The 16,695-nt window shown below is 40.4% G+C and overlaps 2 protein-coding genes across 6 annotated transcripts in view; both read right to left on the bottom strand.

The window, feature by feature from the left end:
- Positions 1-9,863, bottom strand: part of LOC138971087 (uncharacterized) — a 46,673-nt gene extending 36,810 nt beyond the window's left edge. The window contains exons 1-2 of one of the 4 annotated variants that reach the window (XM_070343690.1): positions 9,544-9,863; positions 2,503-2,561 (exon numbers count right to left, since the gene is read on the bottom strand). The gene's annotated coding sequence lies outside the window, so the exon portion shown is untranslated. The other 3 variants (XM_070343687.1, XM_070343689.1, XM_070343691.1) reach the window with 3 other exon arrangements.
- Positions 9,864-10,394: 531 nt separating this feature from the next.
- LOC138971086 (cell surface hyaluronidase CEMIP2-like) overlaps positions 10,395-16,695 on the bottom strand; it is a 76,194-nt gene continuing 69,893 nt past the window's right edge. For both annotated transcript variants that reach the window (XM_070343685.1, XM_070343686.1), the window contains 6 exons: positions 16,146-16,215; positions 15,679-15,756; positions 14,938-14,970; positions 14,406-14,490; positions 13,716-13,822; positions 10,395-13,297 (listed from right to left, as the gene is read on the bottom strand). In XM_070343685.1, the coding sequence (XP_070199786.1) occupies positions 13,086-13,297; positions 13,716-13,822; positions 14,406-14,490; positions 14,938-14,970; positions 15,679-15,756; positions 16,146-16,215 (585 nt within the window). In that variant the 3' untranslated portion in view covers positions 10,395-13,085. The remainder of the gene's footprint in view (positions 13,298-13,715; positions 13,823-14,405; positions 14,491-14,937; positions 14,971-15,678; positions 15,757-16,145; positions 16,216-16,695) is intronic.

Here is a 16,695-nt window from a genome sequence, read left to right as displayed (position 1 = left end):
ATTCGTAACCAGCTGGGAAATAAATCTCATGTTCCCCATGTAATAAATCAAGGTGGTGAATGGGTTTGAGCTTTCAGGTGAAACGTGGATTGTCAAAGTAAAAGTCAATCAGGCTGATTGTTTGATGTGTGGAACCATCGCGGCTTTGGATTCGTGTTTCCGAGGACAACGATTGTAAGCATTCACTCTCAAAGACCCAATCAATGTTGATAATTACCGCGGCGACTCATGGTCAATTTGCAACTTATCTCTGTAATCGCAAAATCCACAACGAAAAGTCATAAAACACTTAAAAGAAAAGAAATATGCTCAACACTTTCTGAACTCACACATATGATCGCAGCTCTGTACATTTTCAGACTGGAAGAAAAGCGCCAACAAGTTACGTTTGACGTCACAGACATTAGTTTGACGTGTTATCTCGAACTACTGTGAGTGTGACGCCGCTTTGCGGCCCGGAATTGGATTCTAATCATTCGTCTCCCTGTGGGGTATTGTGCATTTTGTTGCACTACCAAAATGATGACAAAAACAATGTTTGGTGGCTTGTTGTCAGACCAGTATTTTTTTGTTGGTCCTCGGTGAGCAATTTAGCCTTTTGTCACATTTTTATCAACCGCGGCCTTCGTCGATAACGATGAAACAAAAGACGATATGGTCCCCTCGGACAAACAAAAAAGCTGGTCTAGTGTCAACAAGCCACCAAACATCTTACATTATTTTAAAAACTAGGTGGATAATTTGTTTTTTCACAAATAAAAAATAAAGGGCAAACACAAAGAAAGAAAGAGAGAGGAAAACAAAACTTTTGTTTTTAGAGACAAGTAACATTTCTTATTCAACAAGCATACAAGGAAGAAAAAACATGGTTACGTCTGAGAGAGAGACTCAAGAAACCGAAACCTAAACTGACCTATTGCCTCCACTTTTTCAATCGAGGCAATTGTTACCCTATTAAGCACAGTACAGTATACAAGTTACAACTGGTAAGTATGAATAAAAGAGAACATAAAAACGTATTGGAACATGAATATATATATCTACAACGTGACGCCGAAGCTTGACTGCCTTATGGGCAATAAAATGCACGAATAGCAAAGGAATAAACAAGCACGAAATGTGACTCATCATTTGCTCTGCTTTGGGATGGCAGAAGTGGTAACAGATGTTCAAAGAGCAGTGTATTACATGTACTGTTATAAATAACTTAAAATGACAGACGTTTTTTATAACATTTTTTTAAAAACCTGAATAGTAACAAAGTTATAGTAAAGGCATGAACACTCCTTCCCGTGAAAACAGCTCGGCTCATATCTCAGATTTGAACACTGGCTGTTCCATGGCACAAGACCGTTCATCCACTTGGTCACATACCAACAACAAGTCGCATAAGGCAAAATAACAACATTTAGTCAAGCTGTCGAACTCACAGAATGAAACTGAACGCACTGCTTTTTTCACCAAGACCACATAATCGTAGTTTCGTCAGTCCACCGCTCGTGGCAAAGGCAGTGAAATCGACAAGCCATGCAGAATTAGTGTGGTAGTGGTCGCGCTGAGCAGGATAACACGCTTTTCTGTATGTCTATTTTTTTTAGCTTACTGAGTTTGTTTTTAATCCAAACATATCATATCTAGATATGTTTTTGGAATCAGGGACTGACAAGGAATAAGATGAAATTTTAAGTGTTTTTAAATCGATTTCGGAAAATTAATTATAATCATAATTTTCATACTTTTAATTTTCAGAGCTTGTTTGTAATCCAAATATAACATATGTATATGTTTTTGGAATCAGAAAATGCCGAAGAATAAGATGAAATCATTTTTGGATCGTTTGATAAAAAAATAATTTTAATTACAAATTTCAGATTTTTAATGACCAAACTCATTCATTAGTTTTTAAGCCACCGAGCTCAAATGCAATACCAAAGTCCGGCCTTCGTCGAAGATTGCTTGGCCAAAATTTCAATCAGTGTGATTGAAAAATGAGGGTGTGACAGTACTGTGCCGCCTCAACTTTTCCAAAAAGCCGGATATGACGTCATCAAAGGTATTTATCGAAAAAATGAAAAAAACGTCCGGGGATATCATTCCCAGGAACTCTCATGTCAAATTTCATTAAGATCGGTCCAGTAGTTTAGTCTGAATCGCTCTACACACACACACGCACAGACAGACAGACAGACACACACACACACATACACCACGACCCTTGTCTCGATTCCCCCTCTATGTTAAAACATTTAGTCAAAACTTGACTAAATGTAATGAACAGTTTGGGTGCTCTGTGTGCACGGTGGGAATTATAGTGGCTTTTTTTTAAAGAAAATTCCTTAAAAACTCCGAATTCTCACCACAGCAAGCAGTCAGAGTGTTGATTTTTGGCATGAGATGGTGATCGATCGATAACTGTGTTTCTCTATACAACCGTCACTGTACCACAAGCCTAACAATGACACATCACATAGAAGAAACATCACTCTATTACTGTCAAATTACCTCTTTGTTGATTGCTGACTTTGCTGCTGGTTGGGCTGACGTGTCACGACTCTGCAGGACTGCATGGGTAGGAACAAATAAGAAACATTAGTTATTCAGCTTTACTGAAGTGCACACACATTTTTTTTATTTCAAAGAAATGAAAGGCACATAACTTTTCATGAAAACAGTTCAGCTGATTCAGATCTGGCCAGGCTGTTACATGTATGGCAAGAGGGTTCATCCATTGGGACAAATACCAACAAGTCGCGTAAGGCGAAATTACTACATTTAGTCAAGCTGTGGAACTCACAGAATGAAACTGAACGCACTGCATTTTTTTCACAATGACCGTAGTCCGCCGCTTGTGCAAAACGGAGTGAAACTGACGAGCCTGTTTAGCACGGCAGTGGTTTCGCTGTGCTGAATAGCACGCTTTTCTGTGCCTCTCTTCGTTTTAACTTTCTGAGCGTGTTTTTAATCCATACATATCATATCTATATGTTTTTGTAATCAGAAACCAACAAGGAATAAGATAAAATTGTTTTTAAATCGATTTCGGAAATTTAATTTTGATCATAATTTTTATGTTTTTAATTTTCAGAGATTGTTTTTAATCCAAATATAACATGTTAACATATTTATATGTTTTTGGAATCAGGAAATGATGTAGAATAAGATGAACGTAAATTTGGATCGTTTTATATAAAAAAATTATTACAATGTTCAGATTTGTAACCCTTTCGCTGCCAATCAAAACTTGCGTAGTGCATTCCTGACTGCCAGGGAATATTGGAGTTCGGGGTGTAATAATTCACAAAAAATTCTAGCTCCAAACTGGCAGTAGGTAGGTAAGTAAAACCTATGTTATTTTTAAAGGAAATTGAACCAAAAATCTGTTTTTAGTAATCATGGAAATAATAATTATTTTGGCTTATAATGATGTTTAAATATGAACTTTTGAAAAATCAGTCCGGCGCATCTTCCGGTGCCTGTGGATCAAACACAGGTGGCTGTTTTGCTTGCTCCAAGACAGGATTATAATCACAGTAGCTGTCATCTACCTGTTTCCAACGAATTGTCCGAAAGAAGATCTCCCCCTTCCAGTATCCATAATCATTTGCACCGCCTGTAGCGTCAGTCCGGCTTTGTTTTTCCCTACCAGGGCCCGGTCGACTGTCACCGTTAGCCATTTTGACGAGTCGAGATTTCTCTCCCCTACCCTGTCGCCAAGGCCGAAAATAGCCTTCAGACGCAAAACCGCGTCACCATTTATGTTTATTCATGAGAATGAGGTACCTACCAAGCCATTGGCTGCTATTTGTGTGTCAGCAGTGACGTAGCATTTCTGGAAAATCCCGGAACGGAGAAGACGGGTTTACCCGTCCTAAGGCGCTGCGGTACACCCGTCATAAGGCAGTCAAGTGGTTAATGACCAAAGTCATTAATTAATTTTTAAGCCACCAAGCTGAAATGCAATACCGAAGTCCGGCCTTTGTCGAAGATTGCTTTACAAAAATTGCAATCTATGTGAACAAAATATGAGGGTGTGACAGTGCCGCCTCAACTTTTACAAAAAGCCGGATATGACGTCATCAAAGACATTTATCGAAAAAATGAAAGAAACGTCTGGGGATATCATACCTAGGAACTCTCATGTAAAATTTCATAAAGATCGGTCCAGTAGTTTACTCTGAATCGCTCTACACACACACACAGACAGACAGACACACATACACCACGACCCTCGTCTCGATTCCCCCTCTATGTTAAAACATTTAGTCAAAACTTGACTAAATGTAAAAATCAACATCCTGACTAGACGGCTTGCTGTAAGGAGTTGGACATTAATTTTTAACGAATTAATTTTGTAAAGAGTTAAAAAGCCACCAGTGGCATTTATGAAATTCATTCATAAAAAACGTTTCCTCCTTATGCACAGAGGTTGATTTTGCGAGTATGTGATCAAGCGAATAGATGATCTTTTCCCATGCAAAAGCCGAGCCAGATCTGATATGGTGATCAGTCAAACACACACAATGGTAATATTATACAATTAGCACAATGGGTATTATTTGAACACTTCAAAGAAATTACATGCAGAAACTCTTCCTCAAAGTCATGTGCAGAGACATCATCATCTTGCTTCTCAAGTTCTACACTGTGACACACAAAGACTTCAGACTACAAGCACAATCAACACAAACAATTGACAATTCATCTGATGGAAGAATTAATGCCAAAAAATGCGTGTCAACTATGAACCACCGACCAGACCAGTTGTATGTTTCAGCTGAACGACCCTCCAATGACTCGATCACTTAAATGCTTCTTCTGAACAAGTACCCATTGTCTTATTCAAAGTTCATGACAACACTCTATGCACAAGCATTTACATGCAAATGAAGAAATGCGAGAAAAGACAAAACAAAATCAAAAACACCACAAAGTTTCCTTAAAGCATATATTACCCGCTATTACGAGCTAGTCGTGTGACAGAGAGTTTTCTTGCACACGAGACTGTAGATGTTTCACGACGGCTTTAGCCGCAGTGAAACAGCAGCAGTCGAGTGTGCAAGAAAACTCTCTGTCACACGACTGAGTAGCTCGTAATGGCGATTATGTCTCACAGCTTCAACAGAGGAGAGAACAAACACATTTTGCATACTCACGCTTGATAAACCTAAACACAGGAGCAGCCATTGTGGAGAGATCTACTTTTTGACGAAAGTGACCGAACAACTATAAATGACGTCTCGGTATATATATGTGAATGACGTCACAGTCATCGTCACAGTCTGTATCTTTTGAAGCATTGCAATCTTCATGACGTCTTTCTGTGTCTGCATCCGCGAAATGTTTGTTCTTTCCGGGATCTTTGTCATCTATGTTCATAACTCTGTCCTTCTAGATTCAGACTAACAGGCCTCCTGAGCGAGCCACTTTCCAAAGGCAGCTAAATTCGCGTATGGAAACAGTACTGTCGTCTGGGGTGCCGTTTTCAGTATTCTCAGCGTTGAACTGAGAATTTGTAAAGAGAAGAAACGATAACAGCAGGAGAAATAAAAGTCGTGTGTGTATTTTGGGGCTTTTGGAGGGACGATTTCGAGTTTGAATCCGTTCTTGCACATGCTCCAAAGCATGTAACATACAATCTTGCACACGTTTGCTTTAGTAGTGGCAAAGAAGGAAAGCGTGTGACATAAATGATATATCATATGACTCACGGACCACCTGCTCTTCTGTTGGTCAAGTACCAGTAAGTGCTCTTACTCCTTTTTAAAGTAAAATATGCTATGATAAACTCATGTAAAAAAGAGTTTTTTAACTGCATGCTCCTGGTATTCATTTAATTTAGACCCCTACGTTTTGCACATGTATGCATTTACAAAATGCAAATTGACAACAGGTTATAATTAATTCAAACTGAATCCTGATGTATTCTGTGCATAAAAAAACACCCCCCATAATGAATCATTGCAATTAATCCCCACATAAACTGTCACAGTGTCAGTGAATTCAGCCAAAAGGTCATACAAATGCACATCGTCTGGGAACTACAGATCAGAGAGTGTATCAACTAATATTGTCTGGCGATTCAGTATACAAGTTTGCTCAACTCTCATTAACACCCCTGCCCCCTTGGTAATTAGCTAAGTTAGGCAAAACCCTTTCTGCTCATGACAGCTAATGAGCTAGGGTCTGTCACACATTGCTGACAAGCACACTCAGGGCACAGAGATGTTTTCATTGTCATGAAGTGCTGACAGCTTCTATCAAGGAGAGGGAGATGGCATGCTTCAAATCAACAATGTAAAATTAAGAGCCCACTGGACTGAATTTCACACACATGTATTTGTTTGCAGCCCTAAACTGAAATGACATGTAGCGCAAAACTTTGTTAATCTGTACAAAAGGTTAAAAATTAAAAATAAATATATATATATGTGAAGTTTTCTTGATACAATATTGCAGCTAGAAGTAGAACCAAATAAACCTGTAGAGATTAATGTTAAACATGAAATGATCTGAATGAGAAAAAAATTCCTCTGTCACCACAATTGGACAAATTGCCTTAAATTTAAAGATAAAACAAGAGGCGAAGCCTTCAAGGCTCACGTAAGAAATAGACAAACAGTAACACAAACTCACTACACGAAGCTTCGCAAAGTCTTAATACCAAAAACCCGCAGCTACGGCGTGGTACTTTGACCCCAACATCGCTTCTCAAGTTTTGACATGCGAAGCTTCGCCGTAGCTCGCAACGAAGTTGGTTTTTTTTTGTAAGAAGAGTGCTTTTCGATTCAAGATGGACGACGAAATCAGACTCAATACCATAGTGAAGAATGCATAATTTATTGACTTTGGTTGACCCAAAGTACAAGAACTAACCTCCTACCTGTATTATTTCATACTGCGATGCATTGACATGTCGAATGAAACTCGAAATCCCAGCGCTCACGCCAACTGGTCCCGGCCGTGCTCAGTCAACGAAATAGAACACATACAATTAACTTACGTCATCATCAAGTACGTAAAGTACAATTTGTGACGTAAAGTACTCAGAAAGAAGCACACCACGCGCTGGTCGAGACTACGTGCATGCGCTTTCTGACTAATAAGATTTGAGACGCCAAGACATGAAAAGAAAAAGATAACTCTTGCCTTCCAACTAGTCTCGGCCCGCTCAAAACCGAGACTTTCAGTAATTCCTTCGCGTGACGTCTAACCCTCTTACGCCATAATGTGACGTCTTCAAATGACGAAATGTTAAAGTTTCTACCACAGACATACACACGCACAAACACACACACGCACAAACGCACAGACAGACAAAGTTACGATCGCATAGGCTGCACTTACGTGAGCCAATAACTGATAACTTTATCAGCTGACAGTAACAACTAACAATTGTAATTGAGTTTGATATATATATAGAGGTTACAAATACAACACGAGTGGGTTTTTATATGGCTTGTATTTCAGAGGCGAGTGAGTCCCTTTGATATTCCCGCTGGGTCTTGACTGAAATACAAGCCATAATATAATATATATAAAATATCACGAGTGTTGTAACCTGTATATCCCATGAAGATCTAAAAGACAAAGTGTGATGGAAACATCAAGCTTTAGTTGTCTGTTCAGATGAGGCACCTCTGCACATACCTTGTTCTAAAGGCACGTCTGTTGATCTATGTCAAGTCGGTGCATAATGGTGGCTTGGTTGTCCCCGTCAGTTGAAAGCCTCTTACACGGATTTGACTGAATACCTAGTGGTTACACACGCATCTCCTGAGATCTTGATGGACACCTTCATCGTCTATAGGGCCTACTGAACCGCAGAAGAGCTAGAAATACTCGCAAAATGCATTAAACAGCTTGTCCAGAGAACAATCGTAGTTGATGATGTACCGATAAGGGCATGTGTACCGGGCACGCTGTAACTTCACATGAGCATAGCCTGAACATAGCAGTGCTGGTCGGACGGACTGTGTTTTTAACGATTGCTAGTTTGACTTCTGTTTTAGTTGAGAGCACGAGCACACACACTCAAACACATACGGCTTGTCATGTTGATCACAAGAGAGAAATAGATTAGAACAGCGAATAGAAGGAAACATAACAAGATTACTCCCCAGAATATGACGCGATGGACGACAGACGTCATGAAATCAGTGACGCTGTGATGATAGTCTCGGCAAGTCGAGACTAAAACTCAGCTATAGCACTGAACGACTCTCGCGCCAGTTCTCAAAAGCGTGGTAACCCCATGCACATCCGGTGGACAGGTACATTGCATTTTGGAATGTCAAGGACGACAGAAAGGAGAGACAGCTATGATGTATTTCGTGCACCCTTGTTATTTATCCACTATTCTATGTGTAATAAGAGTGCAATAGTTACATCATAGATATGTAACAAGAGAACAATGGAAATACAAGAAATATACCTAGAGTACATTTACAGAGACAAAGAAGGGAGGTCATGGGATATATAATAGTTAATACTTAATGAATTTATACCAAATAACTGAAGATTAACTGCTGATACATGGAACATATATTATAATATATCATCATATGACACTTAGCACTAACAAGCTGCAGTAATTTAACTTCCTTCCTTCATCATGTGGTAAGACATGTTCTGTGTGAACAATTACATGTAATAGACTATAAATATATCCAATAATAGCTAAAAATCTGTGTGTAAAGTGAATAGTACTGTGTGCAAAAGGAGATCGAGAAAGAACTAAAAAGAAAAGCAATTTTGCTCAAAGATCGACAGTTTGCTTTGCCATTCACCAATGCTGCTTCTAATATCAGATTTGATCATCGAGTATCAATCATTCGCCTCCTCTGCCCACTGATAATATAAATACCTTTTTCAAATTGTATTGCTGGCCTCAATTGGTTTAATAAATTGGCATTCATGTATTATATATATATTACAATATCATCATCGGGACATCAGCCCTGACTGAAAATAAGGTTTCTGAGTTAATTTCTCTTGAAAGCATGTGCACAAACACACACATCTCTCGATCTCTCTCCACATGTACATGTTCATAAATTGTGATGGTTGGACATTTAAACTGATTCTAAAACAACACGGATCTACTTGCTGTAAAAGCTATTATTCAGAAACATACTATTGTTCACTTTCAGTTTCAGCAGCACTGTAAGTTAATGAATACAGATTTTTTTTCCCTGATTTTTTATAAATTCAAGTTCAACAGTATAGCCAATAAGATACAGTATACATGTATATTTTGAAAACAAACCTTTCAAACTCAAAGGAAAGAGCTGTAAACCAAATTCTTCTCAAGCCAAGGCACGTAGGAATGTCACACGCTGTCCGAACTCGCGACTGACACTGAACTCGAACGCATCAATACAACCTAGTTTCGTTCCTCCGAAAAATCTGACACAGTGATTTCGAAACAAAAGCCGATTCTTCCGATCAGACGAAGGAAGACAACTATGCAGACAATTATGAAACCGGTCAGATTCTCTTAAGAGTTAATTAAAGACTTAAAATGTCACTTTACTGACAATTTACCCGTTCATCCGTTTTTGCACACACCTCTCTTTTTCACCCGGCTCGCAAATAATATCACATGGCGACGGTTGAATTGATGATGATTTGATGTCGTCAGCTACCTTTGCACACCACACAGCAGTTCTGTCTTCTGCACACAACACTAAAGTCTGGCCGTCACGGTCACTGGCCTCATTCTCCCCGAATCATTCATCTCGTGTGCCGAACTAGAAGAGAACTGTAGGACGTGCTGGTCATTGTAGGGGGCTTCAATCAGCTGATCACTATCTCTCAACGTCTTGTAACGCACATTTCCAACTCTCCTGTCAGAAAACAAGCTTTGGTACATGTGTACCGAGTAACTGTGGCTTACCTCCCCTTCTCTCTCCATAGATCAGCTCCTCTCTCTCTCCTCCTTCTCCTGGCGACATGTGTTGCACGTTAATTCTGTGTATGTTTGTGTAAGATGTCTGCGTGCGTGCGCGCGTGCGTTATTGAACGCGTGTGTTTAATGCGTGTGTATGTGTGTGTGTGTCACTGTGTGTGTCAGTGTATGCGTCAGTATGCGTGTGCTTGTTGCAGTGCCGTGTCTGTGTCAGTTTTTGTGCCGGTGTGCAAGATCTGAGAGACACAGACACAGAGAGACATAGACACACTGAGAGAGTGACGCGCGCGCACACACACACACACACACATACACACACCCACTCACCGGGCTCACTTACACCACATGCACACACACAGGAACACACACTGACACTGTGGCTGACACTGAAAACATCGTGACTGACACACACACTGCAGGCTGACACACTGACCGTCACACACACGGCACACACACACACACACACACACACACTGACACACACAAATTTGCCCTGCTTACTATTTATGTTTTATGTTCAAGTAGTCTTCGACAATGGTAAGCTTACTTTCATTGACATAGTGCGAGTTTTGTTATCATTGATAGTAGGTATCACTGAGTCCAACAGGGAAAAAAAACAACCAACAACCCTGAGTTAGCATCTATGAAAGTCAGTGAAGTCAAGTTAACGTTAAACTCTTATCGTGCTTTTCCAGCATATTTGAATCATGTTAGAACAGAAGTACATATCTTTTATCAAATGACTTAAATCAAAAATGATGAGTTAAAAACAAAACACTGCAAAACAAAAAAACGGTGTACATTTTGGACCACAGATTACGATGCTAGCTCTAAAACCAATCAGTATGTGTGAAGTAATGTACAGTCAAACCAGTAAAATGTCAAAGAAAACCCCGTTTCGACTGCTGAAAGTAATATTTTTGGCAGCTTTTATAGTGTTCACGATGACCCTTTAAAGCTCAGATTAGTGATGCACGTCTCAGATGCGGCAAAATGTTAAACCTTACACGGCTTTCAGATAGAAACTATCAAGTAAACACGTATACTCTGATCGTTGAAGTTTTGAAATCAGAAACGCATTCCGGGGCGTGCCCCCAGACAAGATTTTATGACAAATTTTTTTAAGAAATTAAAGTTACTGAATTTGACACGTCGGGGAGCACGGAGCCCCTGTAGGGCCTTCAGTCATGCCTCGGGCAGGCAGCCGCCGGGGCTATCCGTTTGAAAAAAAATACTAAGTTTCATTGCAATGAGTGAGTCAAAAACTGCAATTTTGTGCTTCAGCTTCAGCAATGCTGTGACTCCGGCACTGGCCCTTTAAGATTTAAAAGTACTGACCGTAAATCTGAGTTTTAAGGAACCTTCTGCCCTTCACTTTGACACGCCTTAAATGTGAATAGTTTTTGAAGAGTTGGTCGAGAACAACACGGAGAATAAGATTGAGTAAAAAAACATCAACAACCAAACCATCGGAAATATATATATATATATCTCTGTACAAAGACGGGCTGAAACTACAGAACACAGAGCTTCGAACTGAGTCAGTCAAACCTGACGTAAGAACACTTTACGTCTTGAAATCGAAGAGGGATTCTTTAAAGGCTGACATATAGTCCAATTTAATTAGTTTAATTACTTCCAGGGCTTTTCCCATCGTTGCGGGGATGTATAAATTAAGCTTCCTGCAAAGTTTTAGGTTTGAAGTCCTTACCAATTACGAGAAATAATTAATTCTTTATTGCATTGTTTAGCAATAGTTCTCCAGGTCTCGGGCTATTTTTAGACCGTTGACGTCGCTTCGTGACGTTTCGTAAACCAATGGCGTCGAAGATAGTCAAAGCGCGGTTGCGTACAATGGCAAAAAAGATAGAAGTGTGTACCCGTCTAAAGCTGCCAAGGCCACTAAATCTGCTGAGAAGAGAAAGTGGACTCCTTGCTTCATCACCACGCAGCACCAGCGCTGGGTCGCGCTGAAAGAAAGATTGTTTTCGTCAGAGGCCCATCGCTTCAAATTGAGAACCAAGTACAAAGGGGATACTGAACTCGCCAAAGTTTCGCTGGACACGTGAGTACATAGGCCAATTAGAAAAGTAGATGTACTTGTAGCTTGTCAGCTGAAGCCTGTGGCCTTATTCTTGCGAATAATTATGTGCTGTGAGAGATCGTATATTTCCACCTGCGCAATTTCCGGAAAACATCCACTTTCACTTTGAGACTGTTTACATTCGACACTATCAACACCACTTTGCAATACTGAAATATTTTTTTCTGTGTTTAAAAGCTACAGCCAATCGTTATTTTATCCCCTAAGGCACAGTTTTATATGGACCCCCACCCCCCCTCCCCCAAGACCCCAGTTAGGTCATCCGGGAAGTATTTGCCAAAGGATCATCGACTAAGATCGCGGTGAATTTCTTTTTCCAGTATATCTTCGAGACGCCCTGCAGACAGTGCGATTCTAACATATTGGACTTGCTCTTATCTGTAAGGCAGATGGTAGCAGGGGTAGTAAAACCGGGGCTCCAATCTCAAAGTTCTGAGGCTGATTTGTGTAGTGGAGTCGACTCATGTTTGCTGTTCAAAGGGACGACAGCAAATTGCAGAAACCAGCAGCCTGATCCTTTTTTTCAATGACAGGGGGAAACAAATCAACGTGTATCAATAACTGATAACAACTCGGAGTTTTAGTTCTAATTAGTATCTGTCGTATAAGACATGATGAGAGTCTTTTGTGTAAAGTATTTTGTATACAAGACGCATGCTAACGTTTTTTTAAACTCTCAGTAGTAAGAGCTAGTGCATCAAGAAATCTAATGGTTGAGACCTATTGCAAAAAAAGCGCTTTTCGGGATGATCATAACTTGATTATAATCATAATATGATTGTACCCAAAATGATGCGAAAATGTGATCACAGACAAAGTTACTAAATGTACATGAATGTCAATTTGAAGTGATGAATATATTCTATAAATTAACAACAGAAAAGTAGACGAATAAATTATTCAAACACTGTAAAAGACTGATATCCAATCAACAGCGAATATGTCGCCTACCTTTGCCTCAATTAGTCAAATTCAAATAAAACAGAAATCAAGCGGGCACGAATTCGGAGAACGAGAGAAACAAATACAGACTAACACGTAAAGTAATGACAGAACTATTATTTATTCTACGTCTCAAACAACAAATGCAGGCATTTCGCAAACAAGATTTCCAGTCAGCTGATCACAAGGGGCGTTACTCCAAGAACCGGAAGTGGTAGAATCGAGCACTGCGCAGGATCCACCGGCAAGGTTTTGTTTTCCATTTCCGGAACTCCACGAGCTATAGGTCGGTAGATCTCCACTTTGCCACACAAACTGGTCATGTCGTGGACTGTAGTAGAAACCTGGCAAAATCGAATAGAATACATTAACAGTTATGACGAATTTACACACCGAGAGGGAACGACAGAATATGGTTGAGATTTGCTGTAATTTGTAAATTGAGGTGTCTCTAATACTAAGCTCTAATTTACAGAGCTTTTGTTGTTATTGCTACTAGTCACGTTTTTGCCCCCCCCCCCCCCCCCACCCCCCTTACAGAAATAATGAATATTAACATTCAGAGAATGAACGACACAATTTGATGAGTTATTAACAATCGTAACATAACTGAACAGGACTGAAAATCACGATAACACGCTTTTTTTTGTCAGTAAAAACAAACTGCCTTTTGACGGCAAATGACAACCACCACCACCACCCCCCCCCCCCCCATCATCTCCACCACCACCACCACCACCATCACAACCATTTACAACTTACCCAGCAACATATTTTCAGTAGCTGCAGAGCCAGTGGGTACGAGGGTGGACAAGAACGTGTTCTCTGCCTCGGAATCCACACGAACAAGATGGCTGTCGCTGCTACCCCTGAAAGAAGAGAATTTTATGATGAAGGGTGCTTCAGACAATTTCTCCCTCAAATATGACAATGGTATACATGTAGCGAGCAATATCTCGATCATTAAACTCCATATGAGGTTCACCGTCACACTGAGTGAATCTCAGATTTTCGCTCTTCTTCAGTATGTAACGTCACTTCCAAGGGGCTAACTCTTGGGTATATCCGTTACCCCTCCAACCCCCCCCCCCCCCCCCAAAAAAAAAATGCTACGTGAGAATTTTATTCTATTCCATCGAATAATTACAAGATAGGTTGGATACTAGTTAGTTGGTTGTTGGGTTTTCAGCAGTTTCCTTCAACCGGTTTGGCTACTCCTGATCAGGACCAATTCAAATGTTTGTTCTTTCATTAGTGTACAAGGTATGTCTTCGTGTTGGAAACTATTTACACGAAGAAAAACAAAACGTCGGATACGCGGGTAAAAATCTTGAAACACAGCAGTCTCACATTAAACATGCACCTTGCAAGTGTTTTCGCTTGTCGTTCTTTCGTCAAAGAGAGCAAATACATGGTGTTGGCAGTCTCGGACCACTCAGACCCGTTTCTTACCTCTCACACAGAGCGGCCCCGGCAGAGTAGGACTTGACCACAGTACCCAGAGTCAGGTAACACGACCCGCCATTCTCCACCCAGTCTGAAGGAGAAGAAGTATTTTATAATTGAGTCAGAACTTTGAGGATGAGACCAAAAAAAGCTCAGGTCAGAAAGCGGCCATGCACAGACATAATGCATCAACATGTAGGACACACGCGAATGCACACACCCGCACGCACGCACGCACGCACACACACATACACACAAACACACAAACACGCGCGCGCACACACATCATGCACACAAATAAAAACACACCTCACAAAAGGAGGTCGTGACAGTGTCGCCTCAACTTTCACTAAAAGCCGAGTAAGACGGCGTCATCAAAGACATTTATCGAAAAATAAAACCCCTCAAACTGACACCCACACACCCCTCCACACACCCACACACGCGCTTGCTTGCTCCCTCGCACGCTCATACCCACACCAAACCAAACTCCACTGGTCGTCAATATAGGCGGCTTGGAGCTAGAATCAAAGCTTACCTGTCGGACATCTGTTCGTGCTGTCCAGTGTGTCTGTCAAAAACAGAAGAAGAAAAAATACTTGTTAGAATAATACACGATGATGTGCGTGGTCATACTGAATGAATCCTGAAGAAAAAAACGACAATTCCTTGCATTAAAAAAAAAGAAAGAATCTGTCTCTCTATTGTGGTGTCTTTGATCCATTACCAAGAAAGAAAGTAAACAACTACATGTACATAGAATGTGAAAACGAAGCATTCACAAAAACTTTAACCTTTGGGTCATCAAAGCTGACGAAAGACACACAACAACAGACAAATCATGAAAATAAACGATCACAGTGACACACTCATCTAAATAGGCTAAAGCAATACAATAAGATTAAATTAAATAACAAATAAAATAAAAATAAAAACAAGAAAGAAAACTCTAATCGATCAAAAGGGAATTTTGCAGGAATACCAGCGTAATACAAAAGCTCTCCAACGGACGGACGAACACGCGCGCTCGAACAGACACGTTTTACACACAGAAAAACGAACATAGAAAACAGACATATAAACACACTCCTAAACACATTCATATAGGCTACACACACACACACATCACACACACACACACACACACACACACACACACACACACACACACTCACGCACTAACGCGCACACACACACGCACACACACACACGGCACACACACACACACACATACACACACACAAGCACAAACACACTCACAAAAATACACGTATCTTACCAAGTACGCACAAGGCACCAGCGACGTCTGTTTTCAGGACCTTAGCGCCGGCGTAGACACTGTTGCTCCATTTTATCACTGCAAGTGCCAACATAAAAGATTTAAACAACATCAGTTTTTGTTTTTGTTTTAAACATTTTTATTCACAGCATGCAGATGTCAGTATGATCACTTATCATCAACATCAAAAAGAGATCAATAATTACATGCAAATAACAATTCAAGATAATGAGTAATAAAATACATATATATTTACTTGTTTCTGTTTCGCGAACATACTGGAGAGAGAGAGAGAGAGAGAGAGAGAGAGAGAGAGAGAGAGAGAGAGAGAGAGAGAGAGAGAGCGAGCGAGCAAACGAGCGAGCGAGAGATTCACGTTTGCTGCAAATCTTTAACTAGCAAAATGAAGCGAACAATAAAATCAGACAGAAAATGTTCACACAGTATGCGTGTAATACTGAGGATACCTTTGTTCGTGTTTGCTGTCCAGTAGTCTTGGTCAACGCCCAGACGGAACAATGCGTGGTTCAGCTCCTCCTGAAACAGACACATTGAAATGAGAATACGCTAGATGAACCCCCCATTTGATAATGACCCCCCCCCCCCCCCCCTCGATTTGTAAGTATTTTCATATTTCATGACCCTGGTATAGCACGGTGTGCAAGAAAAAATGCCCGGATTTCTTCAGATTTGAACCAATCCGGACAAAGGGCTTAGTCCCTGCCAAGTTTTGCACCTTATCGTGCATACCACCTCTGCTCTCGAAGATTTTTGTTCACAATGTCTGTACATTTAGCTTCATTTTAAAGTGTAACTAAACAAGCAAAAAGGAAAAACATCGTTCAGCAACCTTTACACTTTGATATGAAGAAGGGCCTCATATACTGTCGAACTGCGAAAAAATTTTTTTTTTTCTCTCACTCGGACACTGTTTGACGGACATGTGAAGTGCGCGCCAGGAACGACAATCTTCTTAGTTTACCTGATTAATGCCCTTAATTTTTGGTTCTGGTACTT

The sequence above is a fragment of the Littorina saxatilis genome, linkage group LG7 (genome assembly GCF_037325665.1).
Source record: "Littorina saxatilis isolate snail1 linkage group LG7, US_GU_Lsax_2.0, whole genome shotgun sequence".
NCBI lineage: Eukaryota > Metazoa > Mollusca > Gastropoda > Littorinimorpha > Littorinidae > Littorina > Littorina saxatilis.
The sequence above is the reverse complement of the archived record's forward strand: the minus strand, read 5'-3'. Positions and strand labels throughout refer to the sequence as shown.